This window comes from Drosophila obscura, unplaced genomic scaffold (assembly GCF_018151105.1).
Source record: "Drosophila obscura isolate BZ-5 IFL unplaced genomic scaffold, ASM1815110v1 contig_1, whole genome shotgun sequence".
Classification (NCBI taxonomy): domain Eukaryota; kingdom Metazoa; phylum Arthropoda; class Insecta; order Diptera; family Drosophilidae; genus Drosophila; species Drosophila obscura.
The window spans coordinates 8,520,442-8,538,947 of record NW_024542679.1 but is presented as its reverse complement, the minus strand read 5'-3'; the positions used below and the strand labels follow the sequence as shown (position 1 = coordinate 8,538,947).

The 18,506-nt window shown below is 46.0% G+C and overlaps 1 protein-coding gene and 1 long non-coding RNA gene across 11 annotated transcripts in view; one reads left to right on the top strand and one right to left on the bottom strand.

Annotated features, from left to right (window-relative positions):
• LOC111070472 (Down syndrome cell adhesion molecule-like protein Dscam2) overlaps positions 1-15,164 on the bottom strand; it is a 30,227-nt gene extending 15,063 nt beyond the window's left edge. For all 10 annotated transcript variants that reach the window (XM_022361035.2, XM_022361036.2, XM_022361033.2 and 7 more), the window contains exons 1-8: positions 14,574-15,164; positions 8,480-8,812; positions 8,236-8,397; positions 7,526-7,672; positions 7,246-7,363; positions 5,433-5,881; positions 5,197-5,341; positions 869-1,020 (exon numbers count right to left, since the gene is read on the bottom strand). In XM_022361035.2, the coding sequence (XP_022216727.2) occupies positions 869-1,020; positions 5,197-5,341; positions 5,433-5,881; positions 7,246-7,363; positions 7,526-7,672; positions 8,236-8,397; positions 8,480-8,812; positions 14,574-14,622 (1,555 nt within the window). In that variant the 5' untranslated portion in view covers positions 14,623-15,164. The remainder of the gene's footprint in view (positions 1-868; positions 1,021-5,196; positions 5,342-5,432; positions 5,882-7,245; positions 7,364-7,525; positions 7,673-8,235; positions 8,398-8,479; positions 8,813-14,573) is intronic.
• A 1,665-nt stretch (positions 15,165-16,829) lies between these two features.
• On the top strand, positions 16,830-17,638 carry LOC111073980. Its single transcript, XR_005967728.1, has 3 exons — positions 16,830-17,105; positions 17,254-17,283; positions 17,497-17,638. It is a non-coding gene; the product is annotated as an uncharacterized LOC111073980 (long non-coding RNA).
• Positions 17,639-18,506: the final 868 nt, after the last annotated feature.

The window sequence follows — 18,506 nt, the reverse complement described above, 5'->3', positions numbered from 1 at the left end:
AATTCGCTGCTGGCTGCTCTGCGAGTTTTCTTGACTTTATTTTTCAACTTTTCCACTGCAAAACTTTGTAAACATGGCGCAGTTTTTGCCGCTGTTGTCGTTTTGTGTTTGTGCTCCTCCGCTCCGCTCCGCTCTGCTCTGCTGTCCTCCAGCCTGCTTGTTCCGTGCCTGGCAACGCCATTTTGTTTGCCTGGCGACACAAAAATATTTGATTTCTTGCAAAAACAAGGCAGATGGTGTGCGGGCAGTGCAGAGTGGGCCAAAGGCACTGCAGCCGAATGCCGAAAGCCGAGCGAGCGTACAGAGAGCCAAGAGCCCCATGTTCAACAAAAGTGTGCGCCTCGAACAACACTTCACTGCTCTGCTGCAAAGGCACAAAAGCAAAGATTGGATGGGCACATGGTGGGGGGGTGGGGCAGGGGGGAGACGGATTCTGGGGGAACGTAGGACATGGCAAACGTGTTGTAAAACAAAATCAGGCAAATGTAGGCGAACCAGCAGAGCTAGGCCCCGCCAGGGAAAACGTTTAAGTGCCTGTGTAAAGTAGCTGCCCATGCTAGATATACATATGTAGATACTCCACTAAAGAGTCGTGCTTGAATGCCAAACGGAGGCTGCACGAATCGAATAGGGTACGATCAGTTGGATCTTTCGATTATGCTATAAAATGGTGTGGCATTCCCCATTACTTTTCTTTGAGCTACTTGTAATATCAAAGGACTCTTCTGGAGCGATCAAGCTGAAGTTGCGGCTTCATAAAATATTTATTTGGATTTATTTTCGCAGGGATAAAGGACAGTGAATTCTAGCACTTACCACACATGAATGCATAAATATAGAGGGCTTTAAGTGTGAGTACAACACTTACCATATATATTCAGGCGGGCCGCATGCTGCACTCGGCCCGCACGGTTTTCGGCTATGCAGGCATACTCGCCGCCATCCTCGACCATGACGTGGCTTATGTTAACATGACTAATTACATCGCCATGCACTGTGATGTATTGTCCGATCATAAATCTGCAACGACAAAAAAAGAGTGGAGCAACAAAGGCGAGAGAACACATTAATATGGAGAGATTTCAGCGGGCACACGCCACGTGGCGGATGCGCAATGTGCGGGTTTTTTTTTTTTGTTTTAGAATTGTTTTCGTGTTGTTGCTGCATATTTAAACGAGCTGGCTGACACTCACAGCCCTTGTGGCTGTTGTTGTGGTGCAACCCCGGCCCGGGCACATTTGGAATGCAGCCTGACCCAAATCCTTTGGCCGTAGGCATCATTTTGTTTTCGTCGCCATGTTCGGGCCGTAATGAAGGCTGTCAGATTGTCAGTCTGTCAGTCTTTCAGTCGGCGCTGGCCGCGCAGTCGGGGCTTAGCATAGTTTCTATATTGCTGTCAATGTCATGTGCCACGCCCACACCCACACACCCACACACATACGACTCCTCTCCTTCACTAAATGCGGCCGTTACGCTCCAACGAAAATAATGAGAAAAAAAAGGATTTCGTGAGACGCTCAAGTTGGCATTAAGTTGTGCTCGCTCGCTGGTTTGTTTGCCTGTTTGCACTGCCGTCTGCCTGGGCTGCTTATTGGCATTACAGACATTAATTACAGGCCAACATTGTTACGCATACGCCATGTGGCACTCACACAAACGGCTGATGAGGCGTCTTGTGTGGGATTCGAATCTAAGCCAGCCCGAGGCTCATTAGTTTGCGGCTCAGCGGCAACTTTTCAATTGGCATTACGGTTCGGAGTTCGAGTAGCAGCCACTCTGCTCGCGTAATACGACTCGCAGCAGCGTAGGGAAAGTAATTACAATTTTAATTAACTTTTGCAGCAAGCCCCGTTCTCTGACTGTTGTGTGGCGGGGGCTTATGAATGCATAAGCCGCGCCAGAGTGCAGCCCTTCCAGAAAGCGGCCAAGTCAAACCGAAACCAAAGCCGAAAAATCTTTTGCCGTTTTATAGAGTGGAGTGGAGTGCCGGGCCTGGACGGGCTTGTAAAAACAGCAGAAACTGAAACTGTAGTTAAATGAAAATGAAGCTGTGGCCCAGACAGTGAGCTGCAGGGACTGCTGCAGCAGTCCGCACTTGAGCGCACTGAAACAATGGCGGGGACAAAATTGCAACAAAGTTGCACACATCCGCATCCACATCCGCATCTGCACCCGTTCTGGCCAGAGAGGCTCTCCTCCTTTCTCATCCTCCAACGGCTTAAACGGCACTGCACTGTGTGTGTGTGTGTGTGTGTGTGTGTGGGGCATAAAACGCTTTGGCTGCAACAATATAAACCTAATAGCTTGGCGCGGCTTTTGTGTGCTGTTTTAGCCTGATTGTTGTGTGAGTCCCCGCCCGCCCATCCACCCAGCCGCCCATCCGACCGCCACTATGGGCGGGTTGGTTTAATGCCAGCCAACTAAAAAAAAAAAGCGAAACAAGGACAAGAATCCCTAGGTGCGACTTTGGGGGCAGAGGCAAAAGTTTTCGGTGGCAAAAGTTTGCCGAAATTATGAATTTCAATTTACGCGAATCGAGTTTGCACTTCGCCCCAGTGCAGTGGAAAAAGTGTGTGCTTGAGCCGGATTAAGACGGTGGCTGGTAAAAGATCCCAATCACTGGAGCTTCCAGGCGCAGATTAGGGCATCCTCTACGAGCAGGGAATCGTGCCACATACAGTGTCTGCCTAAGAGCCTTCTCATTTCGCCCGAAATTACACACAACATTTTCATAACGCCTGCAGTGGCTGACTAAAGCATCACATCACGCACACACGCCTCCATCTTGGAGCGCCCAAACGCCAAAAACGGAAGGAAGGAAGAGGGAGAGGATGGGGAGGCGGCGACGGCGACGGCGACGGCGGCAGCCACTGCCGCAGACAAACTTTTGAAAATGGCGTAAAATGAGCGTTTGAGTGCTGAGTTACCTCGTGCGCGCAATCATTTAATTTCCGCCCCAAGGCTTCTCGTCTGGCTCCTCGTAGAGCCTCTCCATCCGTCCTGGCTGCTTGACTGCCTGCCTGTCTGTCTGCCTGCCTGCCTGTCTGTCTGCCACTCCGATTGCCTTCTGCTGGGCTTGTGTATATTTATGTGTACGTGTCTGTGTGTGTTGGTGTGTTTGTGTGTCTGCATTAAATAAATACACTTACCAAGTTGATATACCTTTAAACCGAATAATGTAAACCACTTAAAACTCGGCAATAACAACGCAAACGAGAAGCAACACAAATTTATGCAGCATTGCGGAGCAGGCAAATTAGGTTGCCGGCCTCGGCAGGATAATGCCTCTCCTTCAGGCATTATGTGTCAAAATTGTGTTGCTCAAATAACTTTTAAATTAAAGCCATCGGCGTCAACTCTGCAAATCTGTCTCCACTGCCCCCTCCGCCCACCCGTCCGCACAAGTTTTTCGAAAGCAAAATTTCACACCGACCACAGCACACAAATTTTTGTAATCAATTTTGCCTCGTGGTCAAGCCATCCTCCGGCATCAGCTCTGCCGGACACAAGCCATCCTCCTCCGCCATCCAGCGTGGATGGCCGCCCCCTTGAGTGAAGACAATTCATGACAAGAGCTTTAAGATGCAGTCTCAAGTGTTTTACATGCATAATTCTTCGAAGGGTTTTTATGAGGTCTTAAAGTCAAGGACTGAAGACCTGCAGCTATTGATGGTGCTGTGAGTGAGCACTGATATATTCATAGGTATAGAAGCGGTGGCATAAGTATGCATATTAGACCCTAGAAGATAGACCGCAAAACTATCGTGTGGATAGCTCTTTGGCGCCTCTTTTTCATTACATGCGCCAGCGATCTGCAGGGAATAATATGATTTAGCGATTTCTTCCAGGGTATTCCTTAGGCGACTGCCGCACCACACTGCCACCCATTAACCCATCAAAGTGATGTCACTCCCGGCTCCTGCCCTCGATATATTGCATAAGTTTTAATTAAAATATTGCGCAGATGGGCAACGCAGGACAAAAATCAGGCTGCCTTCCCTTTCAGCAGTTTGTTTGGGGCCCGGATGGCAACACTAAGCTGGAGCCGAAGTCAGTGGCAAATGCAAATAAAAACTGATTTTGCTGGGGGAATGCGGGCAGGGCCAGGGCCACAGCCACAACTACTGCCACTGCCACTGCCATGGCCATTCCTGCTGCTGGTGGTGGTTGTACGAGTATTTTTTAATCAACAACAGAAGTCAACAGTCGCCGAGTGAAAACTTTGACTTGCAAATCATTACAGACGTAACTCAAACAATTAGTGGCAGCTGCCAACGAACTGCAAATGAAGTACGGATCCGGCTGCAGACTGCCACTGCCGCAAAATAAAAAGAACAAAAACAAAAAAAAAACCAAAGAGACTACGACAGAGTGAGAAAGGGCGATAAAAATCAAATGAAATGCCGCTGACAATGTCGGAGAGACGGAATTGGCAATCAATCGATTCGCTGTTGCATTTTACTTCTATTTGTGTGTGTTCTACGTAGTACCCCAAAGCAAACAAACTATTTCCGTATTTTTCGATTTCGAGTCTGAATCGATGGGGCTCTATCCCCTCCCCACCATGTGATGCAAATGTCAATGTCATTAAGGTATCACTTAGAGGATTTAATAGGATTGGCAAAGGGCCAACAAAAATGCAATTAAATGCGTAGGCTATGGCCAGGATCCATGGGAATCAAAGGCGCACCAGGACCAGGACCAGGACCAGGACTCTCTCTCACTCGGCCAGGGCTTAATTAACAAATAGAAATGCCTGGCCAAAACCTTGGGCCAGACACAGACACAGTCACAGTCGCACAGTGGCACTCCCACTAGAAGTGAATGAACGCTGAAGCAGACGAGGACGACGACGACTTTCCAGCCAGCCAGCCAGCCACCCACCTCTGTAGGCGCGGCAGTCGGCAGCCACTTTCTATATATGTATTTTTTTTTTTTATTTAAAATATATATATGTGCATGTGTGTGTGTGTGTGTGTTTTTGAAAGGAAAATGCAAAAAAAGGAAAAAGGGAAAAGGCAGAAAAAAAACACACACAACGACTGCAATAAATGCAACCACAGCCACAGCCGCAGTAGGGGGCAGCCGCAGTTGAGATAAATTTTTGCAGAGAACGCCCGCAGCGCTGCCATTGCCAAGCCCCCCCCTACCACCACCCCCTCCACCCACCATACACTTTTCAACAAGTTCAATTACCTTCCGTTTGATGGCAGCGGAAATCCGTCCAGTGTCCATGAAATTTGCGGCGTTGGATTGCCGGCTGCGGAGCACTTGAGGCTCACAGCTGGTCCCGGCTGCAGGGTCTGCTCGATGAAGCTGTACAGGAGCACCGGCGGGGCATCTGTAGAGAGGGGAGGGTGCATGCACATTAATATTTCCGCCATAAGCTATTCCTCGCGTCAGTGCGAGTCAGTCTGGCCGACTAAACTTACCCCCCAGCTGCAGCTCGGCGGTGGCCTGGAATGTATCGCCCTCGGGTCTTCGCACCACACACTGGTACATGCCCCGATTTTCGCGGCTGACGCGGGTCACCATCAGCGTGTCCTCGACGCGGCCCGATGAAGGCAGCTGGCGCCCGTCCTTGTACCACAGGATATTCTGCATGCCCACGGGGCTGCCGTTGCTGGTCACCAGGCATCGGAACTCGGCCGTGCCCCCCATGTGGACGCTGAGCACATTCGGCGAGATCTCCACTTGGATGGGCGTGGCCACGGTGAGGCGCAGCTCCGCGCTGGCCTCACCGCCCACATTGCTGGCCGTGCACTTGTACACGCCGGAGTCCTCGCCCGTGACGGCCTCAATGGCCAGAATGGGGCCGAGCAGGCGAACCCGGGGGCCGCTCAGCACAGGCAGGGGTCCGGCCCCATTGTGGGTATACCAGCTGTGGCAGGAAGAAATTGCAAAGATTTATTCGGTCCGACTATTATAAATGGATTCCATTAATCGCGATTTTCAATTGGGAAACCTACAAAATGACCAAAACGGAAGATGTGCTCGAAAAGTAAACGTTGCAATCCTTTCGGCAATCCTTTCCAAGGCATTGGCTATGTAATGCACATAAGGAAATTGCCTTTCTATCAATGGTAATGGTAATGGAAATTCCTTGTTTTATAGCACACTTTTGCCCACTGACTTTAATTAATGGAACCGAATTTCGAGCTGGCATTTGGCGTTCATTTATCATGGCCGTTGCTGAACATTTTCTAACGGAGAATAAAGTTTAGCCGCAATTACAGTATCGAAGAGACCACATCCTGAAGTTCAAGGCCTTGGGGACTACCTTTATGCTCCGCCAACACTTTTCCAGCACTTTTCCACTTCTTTTGTCTGGTGTTGCATTAATTCTCTGCTGGCTCATTATCCCCACGCTACTCTTTCCTTTCTGCTTTATTAATTATGAAATGGCTGCAACATTTTTACCCTCTCACTGCAATCTATCTATATATCCATCCATCCATCTATCCATCTATCCATCCATCTATCCATCCTTCTATCCTGCTGTCGTTGTCTGGTCTCGCTTATAGATTCTTTTGTTGCCAGCCGGCAGTCTGACATTGCCCCTCATCCATCTGCTCGTGTGAGTACTCCTACTCGTACTCCTCCCCAACAGTTTCCACTTTGTTTTACTTGTCTGCTTATCAAAGCGTAATTATGGCTGCACATACATACATAAGTCTGTCCGCTGGCCTGTCCGCCCATCTGTGTGTTGTTGCCGCAGATTTGCGACTATGCACACATCATTACCTATGCCATTGTTGTTGATGTCTGGGCTCAACGTGGCGGCGTATACGCAGAACATATATCATGTAGTACGCATACGTCCCATCGTCCGTTGTGAAAGTTAGTTAACGCTTTTAGCTCACATTTCAATTAGGGCCCGGCTCTTTAGACACATTTTATACTCTTGCTCGTGGGAAAACTGTTCTCCTACCTACCCCGGATCAAAGTCAGTCTCTTCATTTATTTGGCCGCAAACTAAACGACCTGCCCGCACATTTTATAGATGTATGCGTTCCAATTAACGCACACAAGTGCTCGGCTGCCACTAACAACTAATATCAGTGTGTGTATGTGTGCCACAGCCAGCGCCAGAGCCGGAGCCATAGCCATAGCCAAAGCCAAAGCCTGTCAACGTCAAAAGTTTCACCAGAAATGTGTGCTAAAGCCTTCGTTGGGCGGTGTGTCGCATGGTCTGTCTGTCTGTGTGTGTGTGTGTATACCATCGATTTCTGTCACCATACACACCTGTATTCGGGGGAAGGACATCCCTGAGCGACGCACAGCAGCACCGCGCCCTCGTCCTGCGACACCTGCACATGAGCCGTGTGCTCCACCACACTCGGCGAAATGATGCCGCGATGAGCTGCAGCGGCAGAGATGATGGAGAGATATGACACTGGTTAGGTATACGAGTAGCAGCTATGTGGCCACGCTATGTGCCAGCCTCGATGGCTTGGCTTGGCTTGGCATCGGTTTCGCTGCGATTCGGCCCGGGAACCCCGGGCCCTGGTGCAGATATACTCACAATTAATACGTAGTCGTGTGGGCGAGCTGACGACAACCTGGCGGGTCAGGCGATGCATGCTCCGACAGCGGAAGGACTGCGATTCGTCGCTCTCCTGCAGATTGTGGATGAGCAGCTCGCCAGTGGGCAGCAAATGGAATTTTCCGTCTGTGGAAGGAGAGAAGTCAATTATCGTGCCAAGCTCTCTTCGAGTTGGATGTCCAATGTCAGTCCAAAGTTCAACTATATCCCCACAACCCTTAACCCTTAGCCCTCAATCCTTCAGCGAATACTTAAGGCATCCATCCTTGAAGGCCTAGACAGTAAGCAGTTTTAAAAAAGGGAGTGATTTCCAAGCAAAGAGAGAGAGAGAGAGTGCTTTAAGGCTGGCTAAAAGCGCTTCTCAAATTGCTAAAGGACAATGTTAATTATGCACCAAAGGACGGGAGAGTGGCACGAGGCAGATACGTATAGTGGTAGCGGTGGGTGCAGATGGTTGTGGCAGTTAAGCTGGCAAACATGTGAGGCAAATACTGCAAACAAACAATGCACTTTGTTGGCTTGGGAAGCCGCTGCCACACAGGGACAAGGATGCAGACTCGAGTCGCGTCGAGTTGAGTTGAATCGAGCCCCGTTCCGTGTCCTTTTGGTCCGCTTCGTCAGCAGTCAGCAGTCAGTGGCAGGCAGACAGAGCTCTCTCTGTGATGATGCCCTCCTGCCAGGTTACTTACCGCCTTGCAACGAGGGATAGATGTAGATAGCGGGTTCATGAACCCACGAGACCACTCGTACCAATTCCTTGACAAACGTGGGCACCACACAACGCAAAATGGCGGTGCAGCCCCGCGACGCAGATAGCACCTCCACATCCACCTTATAGGCCTGTGCCACGACTGTGGAACACACACGAAAAATACGAGTATATATTTCATTTAATATGCATCTCTGGACTGGGCCATGCCGCATCCCACTTACCAGCCCTCACTTGCACGTCCCGGGACACAATGCGCCCCACCGAGTTGCTGGCAATGCAGCGGTAGATCGTATTGTGGATGTCCTGGTGATAGGCAGCCGCCGCAAAGGGCATCAGGACGAGGGTGCCGTTCCTCAGGACACGTCGCACTCCGTGGATCTCGGTGACGGCGCTGCCGTCCGCATGTACCCAATCAATGGTGGGCTGCGGGCTGCCCGAGGCGGAGCAGTCCAGCCAGCCGCCCGAGGAGTTCGAGAATTCCACGCGCCCCGGCGGCTCCATTACGAATCCAGGACCACGCAGATGTGTCTCAAACGGTTCGCTGTAGGTTGCATCTGCAACATATAGATGGTACGAAAATGAGTTAAGAGTTTACACAGAATATACAGAACTAAATATTCCGGATTTTATGTGGATTTAAGAAAAAAAATATTTATAATTTTTACGATTTCTTCATCGTAATTTATTTTAAATATTTTATTCATTCTATTTATCAAGAACATCCAAAAATTCAATTAGTTTATTTCTCTAAAGACCTTCAACGGATAGTTCCCTCAGTCTTTATAAAAAAATCATAGCTTGAAAAAAATCATCAATCCACATTGCCAAGAATCCTTTTAGTTATTTATTGTGTGTGCGTGGAATAATTAAAGAAATTAAACAAAAATAAGTCGCATAGCGCACTTCAACTATGGATTAAGTAGCATATACATCAATACATATCGAAAGATGCTTTCCCAACCAACCACTAAGAGTAAGTGCTCGATATGCATATATTCCAAGCCCATATAAATATATTCCATGACTATGATATTAAATGCGTTCCATATACGATTTTGGCACGCATAAAGATTCAGGAAAAAGGCATAAAAACATTTATTGCTACTCGTATTTATATTAGATTCCATAAAAATATGCAATAATCCGTGAAAAGTGATATTCAAAATGCATAAATTGCGCAGAGTCCGCTTGGGTATGGGCGTGGGCGGTGTGTCCTTTTAACCTTTTTGCTCTTTAATAAGCAAGTCGGTTTTGTTTTAGAATACCCAAATAGCAAGGCCTTGTCGGCTTTGAAACCCATTTTCATTTCGTCCGAAGCGCCTCTCTCGAGAACAAACAGATTTTGCCTTATCTTAAATTAGAATAACAATTTCGTCTTTAGCTTGGGACTTGGTCTCCCAGTTACCACTCCCGCCCACTGCCCATTGGGGAGTTTTGGAACCGAATACAAGTACATAAATTCATATATACATATATCGCTATATGTATATATATTTCTCAAATTGACATTTCGCTTCATATTCCACATGAATGCGCCTCGGCTGTCTCTCGTCTGCCCCTGCGGCGCTGTGCAAATCCTTGCAACTCGTTCAATCTCCAACAGCCGTCCCCCCCTTTGGCTCTCTCTGCTTCTCCACGAGTCATTGTGTCTGCAATTAGAGTTGTTTTTTGTTGTTGTTGTTTTTTTCCCCTTTTTCTTTTCCATTTTTTTTTTCCGAGTTTCTGTTTTTTATACCCGTACTCAAAAAAGTTAGGGTATATTAGTTGTAAAGTGGTGTGCAACGCAGAGGGAAACGTTCCGACCCCATAAGATATATATCTAAGCATAAATAGCCGAGCTTACAGCCAGTCCGCTGCCGCCGCTGCGCTGTCCGACTGCCGCTGCCTCGTCCGCTTGTGAGCGCCTGGACTAGGACTAAGGCTGGAAACCAAATTGGTTTCCAGACTCAGTAACACACGCTACAGGATCATCGCCCCGCCCCCTCCGCCCACACAAGGACGAAAATCGGGGGCAAGTTTAAAGATACGATAAACTAAAAACGCAGTTGAAAACCCCCATATCTACCAGATTGCCGAATCTGAATCAGATCGGGTCATAATTATAGCCAGAATGGAAAATTTAGTTGCTTCCCCTCCCCCCCGCCTACGACAACGCAACCATTTCCCCGCCGCACATGCCGCGTTCAGTGCGCGAGCAACCCGGGAGGAGATGAGATAAATGGTACTGTACAAACTACATGTTAGATGTAGAATACTTGTAGTGGATGTAGTACAAAGTACATGTAAAATGTAAAATTTTTTTTTAATTCTAAAATAAAAAACATGCCAAAAATGTATATAAGACTGAGTACGGGTATAAGAGGCGCCCAAAGCGACTCACACGTTCCTTCTCGTTTTTCTTTCTCTTTTTGTTGCCTTTTGTACGGGTTTTTGTTGTGCCTGGCCAGGCGCTTTTTGTTTTATGCTCGACAGCATGGATTTTTATGTAACTGCTTTCTGGTTTCGTCTCGGGCTACGTCTCCGTCTTCTTCTCGTTCCATTTCCATCATTTTCCCCGCTGATTTCATGGCTACCACATCCCGCTCCCACACAGATTCCTACTCCAGCAGCCCAGCAGCCCAGCAGCTCAGCCGCAGCTCCCGGGTACGAGTCCTGGACGCGGATGAGGAAGATGAGGCCTCTGCCAGGCCATAAAATTATTGCAAGTATGTCTTGAGTATGCCTGGCACTCGTCTCTTATGGTAGAAAGGGTATGTTTTACGAGCATGTGCCTTACAGCAAGATCTCATGTGTGTGTGTGGGTGTGGGACTGGGTGGTTGTGTTGCTTGAGCGGTTGGCTGGGTGGGTGCATGTACATCCACTTGTAGGGTTTTTTATTCTTTCCTGCGAAAACAAAAAGTCCACCCTCTCCTTTTCCTGTGCGTGTGTTCCGCTCTTCCTTTTGAGCTTATGTGAAAGTGTGTGTCTGTGTGTTTGTGTGTTTGTGTGGGTGTGGGCTTTGTCCCAACTCGGATTCCTTTCCTTTGGGCCGTTCGACTTGGTCTTCGGCCTATGGCAATGGCTCCAATGGCGAATTCAAAATTTATGCAACTCCTCTTGGCCTGCGCTTTATCCGCTTAGCAGAGTATTTGGATATTTCGGCAAACCAATGGAAATTGCCTTGCACAAAAATAAGGTATATATCAAAGAGCCAGCTTTAGCTTAGAGTCTTAGATTAAATTTACAACTACTTTTACTACGCCATTTCTTTTCTTGCCTTGAAGGTTAAAATGAATTGGAGACACGGGCGTGGTAGGTGTTGACTATTATTATTTATAATTGAAAATATATTAAAAGATTTTCAATAATTTAACAGAAATATCACTTCCCAATAATCTCGAGAAGATCTCTTCTGATCTCGTAAGTAATATTTCTTTGCATTTTTGCATATAAGAAAGAAGAGGTTACTAAGGCAAGTCACTGTAGTTTAAATTAAAGTTTCTCTTGGCATTGCATATTCAGTGGATAAATACTTTTATACAATAAATTAAATCTAGCAGTTGCAGAAAAGAAATCGAAGTCATAATTTATTCAATTAAGTTCTACAATTTAAGCAACGAAAGAGGAAGCAACATTTTCAATATCGATAAAAGTCTCTCACTATTCGAATGTTCCTCCCAACATCCCTCTCGATATGGCATTCAGTAAATATTTTCCAAATGTTTCTTTTGCTATTAAAACCCATTCAAATTTGCACCTCTAGTCGTTAAAGTTGCAATTTCATTTTACAGCCTTCGTTTCGTTTCGGCCATTGGAAAAGCGCATTAAAATTGTCTCCATTCGCGTCAAATTCCCTTTCCAAATTGTTTTCTGCAGTTGCCTGCTTCTGTGCTTGCAACTGGCATTGCAACTGCAGCCCCGCATCGGCCTGTCTGCCCCTCGGCTTTGGCTCGCATTTCCGCTCGTTTTGTGTCGAGCATCCCCGCCCCCCATTACCCCGTTCCACTGCCATACTACCACTCCCATTCCCAATCCCAAGCGAATGTGCTCCTCACCGTCCACTTGTGCGAGTCTTGAGGGGTTACTTTGCCGAGCTTCTCAGACATTATTTCTGTGTTCAGCTTTCTTTTCACTTCTTTCTCTCGTCGGCGCTTCCTTTTTCGCTCTGTTTGGATTATGCCCTTTTGGCACTTTTCAAAATTATTTCGTAGCCTCCAGGCGGCTGCATATGTACATGTACATATGTACATACTCGTATGTATGTATGTGTGATGCATGTGGTGTCTCCGGGTGTCCCTGCCATAGACTGCAGTGGTAATATTTCTAATGGTGCACGATCTGGGCACAAGTTCTGTCTGCCGCCAAGTCCCCTTTAAAAAGAGATGGACTCAAAGGGACTTTACGTATCCACGGATATTCCTGGGCGAACGCCTTCAACGGAAATGGAGGGACGGACCCGTGTAAGCAATCAGCTCGAAAAATACAGGAAATTCAATTTTTATGCGCCAAAATGGGCATGGAGGCGTGACCCAAACACCCAAAAGCTATCGACGGATGCTCAATATTGCTTGGGAAACGGCAAAAAAAAAAAAAGGAAAACGAAAAACGGAAAAATAAAAGAAAAACTTGAAAGAAGTTAAAATGTTTACAGAGCAGCGCGCAAACCAGCAACAGAAGCAAAAACAAAAACAATAACCAGGGAATGAATAATAATTGTGAATAACTTGATTTTGTTGTTACTTTTTGCAGGGACTTTTTGGGAAGCCGACAAAATCTTTTATTTTACAGGAAAAAAAAACGAAATATTGGAGCGCTTTGAAGCTGTCATACTGAGTGCTGCTTTTCAGCAAAACTTTCTGTTATTAACAGAAGTTAAACTCTGTGACTTATCATTAATAATAAATACGAGTGCATCCGCCAGAAGAGCTGCCATCTGGCGCACACATATTTTGCTAAAACTTTACCCTCGCACTTCATTAATCCTGCAGCAAATTAAAGCGTTTGTCACAAACGGTTTAAAACACAATCAATCAAAGTGCGCACAACAACGAACAAACTTCTCCATTATTTTTCATAATTTTTCCATCACAATGCGGACCCTTATATCCCTTATAGTATATATGTATATAGAATGCTCCATATAAATACGGTCTAATCGGATTTGCGGCGATGCTGTTGCTGCTGCTGCTGCTGGTGATTTTATATAACGTATTATGTTTTATGTTTATCTGCATGGAAATGAAATAACAACATCGAGAAATGTGAGCCATCTCTCACTACGACACGAGACGAGCATGAGGACGAGAATTGTTGCCCCTCCGAGCAAAATGTGTGAGCGCTTAGACATTGAGCAACAATTTCATTTGCATATTTTTCATTTGCTCCCCAGCTCCGTGCACCAGCGAGGGTGCAAACATATACATACATACATATATATGTATATAGGAAACATGAGATATCTGTGTGGCATTTTGATAATTTTTTTTGGGGAAAATACACGAGTTTGTAGGGGCTTTGTAACGCCCCCTACCGAATGCTGGAATGCTAGGCAATGAAAATTGGAAAATATCAAATTTCGGCAAAGGTTTTCCCCGCTGATACGAGTATGAAAAGGTCGATGGGTCGATCGAATGCTCTGCTCTTGACACATTTCATTAGTCAGTCCCACACACACAAACACACACAGAGCGACCCACAAAGGGATAATACTGGAAGGTTAGAAGGGGCTGTGTCCGTGGAGCATAAATTGACGCCTGGTTTTGTATCATAAGGCCATTTGAAAGGAGTATTATATAGAGGCAATTCGGCTGTAGTTTTGCTGTCACTTTTATGGCCGTCTGCTCTTCTTGGCCGGTCCATAAAGCGGCCAAGTCATTTGCACTTAGTTCGTATCATAAATTACGGAGCCTCCTTCTCGCCGCCAAGTCTTCACTCATGTGTATCACCATAAATTCAGGTCTCTATGTGCTACTGAAGATTGCGTCTTGAACGATAATAAAGTGAGTAATTGCCCCGTACATAATTTTCTGGCAAAAGTTTCACTCCTCCTCCAGCCGGCGCCTAATGCCGCTCCCCCCAAAGTCCCGTAGAAATTTCCCGCCCAAAGCCCCTAAATCCTTTTGTTTTATTCACGAAAAGGCGTAAAACCGAGATCCCAAAAAAAATATGCCGGCAGCTGTTGGGACTTGTTACAAAAACATGCTGGCAAAGCGGGGGGATAACTTGGAGGCGCGTGCCGTGCTAAGGCTTAGGCGGCACACAGGGAAATGCCGGCAGCCTGGGTGCTTAAGAGTGTGGCAAAAGATTGGTTAAGGGACTGCGAAGGTGGCACCTACCATGATGGAGCAGCAAACAAATCACAAAGAGGCGGCTACTAATCCACATGTTTTCCGGCTTCTGTTTTGATTTTGGTCTGGATTTTTTTTGGTTTTAGTTTTGGTTCCTCTCTCTCTCTATTTCTCTCTCTGGTGCAGGTTTATCCTCGCGTGGCAATGATTTTGGTAATTTTGATTTGGGTTTAACTTAGCGGCGGATTTTTACATTTCAGACACTTGACTTCTTGGTTTTCTTTGGCACAACTTTTCAATCTTTTTTTTTTTTTTGGATTTTTTTTGGGTGATGATGATTTGGTGTTTTGTTATGTTTGTGGGGACTTCATGGCCAGGACATTCACTTCATTGCCGGCACACACTCTAATCGGAGCTGAGCTAACACACGCACGTATAACGTAAAGTTCCCTCCCGACCAGACAACCGACTGCCAGCAAGGACTCAGCTTGACTGCGATGCTTCAGATGTTCAGATGGATGCCACCGTGTGGCACGGCACTCTCTTAGCCTAGGGACGGTCCAGCTCTCTTCCGGAGACTCTCTTCAGCATAAATTCACCACACTCACGGAACCATTCGTACTCGTACTCGCACTCGCACTTCGCTCATTCACTTCGCACTCAGTCTCCGTCTTTTCGCGCTTCGTTCGATTCGAGTTGCATTTCCCCTTTCTGCATCCGCCAGAGCCGTGCGTATCCTGCGAGCCTCGAACAGCAACTGCCGGATGCCGATTCCGATTCCGAATCCGCTGTGTTGGCTCTGCCTCGGCGGTGCAAGTGCCAGCTCGACGCATGCGCCGCCCCGCCAATTGTTGTCTGAGGTTAGGCACGGCTTTTCGAGCGCCTTCTCGAAACAGCTGTGTTTACACTGGACCTCCACCGCCCCCAGTAAACGAGCAAACAGTGTGGGGTAGTGGGATAGTAGCTGACACATGCGTGAGTGCCTTGGCTAATGTTTCAATTATTTGGACAGCTTCATCTATTTTGGCATAGATTACGCCTTACGACCTGTGCGATGATGATGACTGCTCGAGTCTTGATGGGAGCCTAGAAATGTATGAAAATTAGTATATTAGTATTAGTATATATTAGATTAAAATATATATTGCAATTTTAGACTCTGAGACATAAAACACGAAAAAAAAAAAAAAGTTTTAGTAAGGCAAAAAAGTCGATATGATTGTGTGTCCACTTCGCTTTGGCTGAAGCTGTGCCTCATATTGCTGATAAATTTGTGGCTGGAGCGGTTGATGGACAGACACACTGAAATTAATTATGCTAGCTTTCAATTAGCCCACACATACCATCCCATTCGACGGAGCCTGCAAAGCCCCGCGGAATTCATCAGGGCTGAAAAAGTTGGCCAAGCGAAATCCTGGCTCGCAGCCTAGGAGGGCACCGTTAATGGACTCGATCTTTATTTGCATAATTTACTTGGCATTATACAAAACAATTTCACACTTAGGGCTCTGCCTGCCAACGCATAAATGTTGTCTGCTGCTAATGAGCGTCAGGGGAAATTATGGCCCACTGAGTCGCGGGGGGGCTGTGTGGGGGAAAAAGGGGCAACGAGCTCTGCCAAAATCATAATACTTGGCCTAAAAGCATACGGAATGATTCCATCTCTCTCTCGACATTGGGGCTGTCGCTGTCGCTGTTGCTGGCCAATGTTTTGCTGATTTTTTTTGGGATGCGTAAAAATTGTGAGATGTAGGTGTTGCAGGGGAATGGGGGCATAGAATGACAACCGCAACCGCATGCCGCATGCTGCCTGCCGCTGACACACATTAGGAACACCAAGGACACCAGCAGCAATAGCAACAGCAACAGCAACAACAACAATAAAACATAAGCCAGAACCGTGTTTGCTGCCAAATTTATTGCGGACCTGCTCGCATTTCCCTCAGAGCCACAGCCAGCAAGGCAGCAACAGCCAACAGCCAACAAACAACAATAGCAATATTCATGAGTGTGTTTCTTGTATCAGTGCCGGTGCCAGTGCAGCAGTATGGGTTTTTTTTGTATCTGTGGAGAGTGGAGAGTGGATACCCAGTCGGACCTTGTAGAAGTGGTTGCAACATAGTACTGGTTCTTCACTACTTCCCTGGCAGGCTTAGTAGAACCGATTCCACAAAGAATGGTTCTATCATGCATATTTTTGCACAGAAAAATATGGAATGAAACCCAAACCGATTCCCGATCGTTCGTTTTTTTCACGAAGCAGCCTATGGGTCTTCTAGAAGCGAGAAGTTCACGCATCGAAAACGTTCGCAGGTAGACGTTTTCGATGCGTGACTTTCTCGCTTCTATTAGAAGGCATAAAGAATGTTTTTGAAGACAAATTCGTACCCTCGGTAAAGCGGTAGGACAACAAAAAAATAACAAAAGGGAACATGCAAGAACGCACGCGGTTTTTTCTCGACTTCTTTTATTTCATCACTTGCGTTTTGAAGCCGGTGAAAATTGTGCGTTTATCTGTGCCCTCTGCCAACAATTGTGAAAAAGTGAAACTTAAGTGCCTAAAACCGTTTATTTTACCACGTAAGTATTGGCAGATTGTTGTGGCAGTTCGGCCTGCACCCTAAGAATATTAAAATAAACAATAAATAATGCATAATATACATATTTCTCTTTGAACATGTACATGCACATGAACATAACCTCAACGATGGAATGCGATATACATAAGTTCTTCAAACTAAGGAGAACTAAACGCACTGTAAGTATTAATAGTGGTGTAAATATATGTTGATACAAGTAGAGAGATGTTTCAATGTTCACGATGTTCATGCAGTGAAATTTATTTAGGGTGGACCTTGTTCGGATTTTTAATGAACTGATTAGGGTGGACATAAACATTAAAAAATTGTATTTGAAATTAATAAACTTTTGCCAAAATTAATTAAACAATAACAAATTTCTTTTTGATAAGGACGGCATTCTCCAAAGGAAAGAATCGCATTTACTCGGTCTCCTGCCTTGCAAGGAAACATGCAGACACCGACAGGAACGACGGCAACAACATCCCCGAGAAAAACAACAACTACAACCACGACAAGGATTTCCTCATAGACGACAACTTTTTAATTTTTTTTATTTTATTATTACCATAATTTTTTTTTTATATTAATTAACTTTCTTTTATTTTTTTTTTCATTTCTTTTTTATCTTTTTTCAGTTTTATTTTTTTCTTAAATTTTTTTCGTTGTTTTTTATTTTCTCTTATTTTTATTATTTTTTGTATTATATTTTAGTAAAGAAAATATTAAATAAATCAAATTCGAAAAAATTTATAGTTTTTGTATTTATGGGTTAATCTCGCGTTCTTTTAGAACGCTCTTTCATGCATGCATGCATGCATGCTGCATACCTTCTCAAGGAACGGTTCTTGATACATTCCAGGGATGTGATAAGGAATGATTGCATTGAAACAGTTCCAGAACGGTTCTTAATAGGTTCCTATGGAACGATTCTCGATGCATGCCAAATATGTGTTCTGTAATGCTTCTTTCGGAAAGTACAACTGGAAGCGAAACCCGAGCGTTTCACGAAGTTGAAATTACAACAACCACCAGTTCCCAATGCGTTCTAAAGGAACGGTTCCTACCTACTTCCAAATGTACCGGTGCTGGCGTGTTTCACCCTGTGTAATTTGGAAACCAAAACGTCATGTATAAATCACTGGTGCTTGCAGGAAAAAGAACCGCTCTAGAAGTGCTTCTTGGAAGGTATAAAGTCCGACTGGGTAGTGGTGAGGCAGCTGTGTGTGTGTGTGTGTGTGCGTGTCAGTGTCGTTACTAATGACAACGGGACCGCGTTGCGCATCAACGAGCGACACCAAAAAGTCATTGACTCATTGAGTCCCTGTCTCTCTCTCTCTCTCTCTCTCCCTGTCCCTCATTCTGTTTATGTGTGTGGCAGGAACCCCACCCCCTTTGGCCG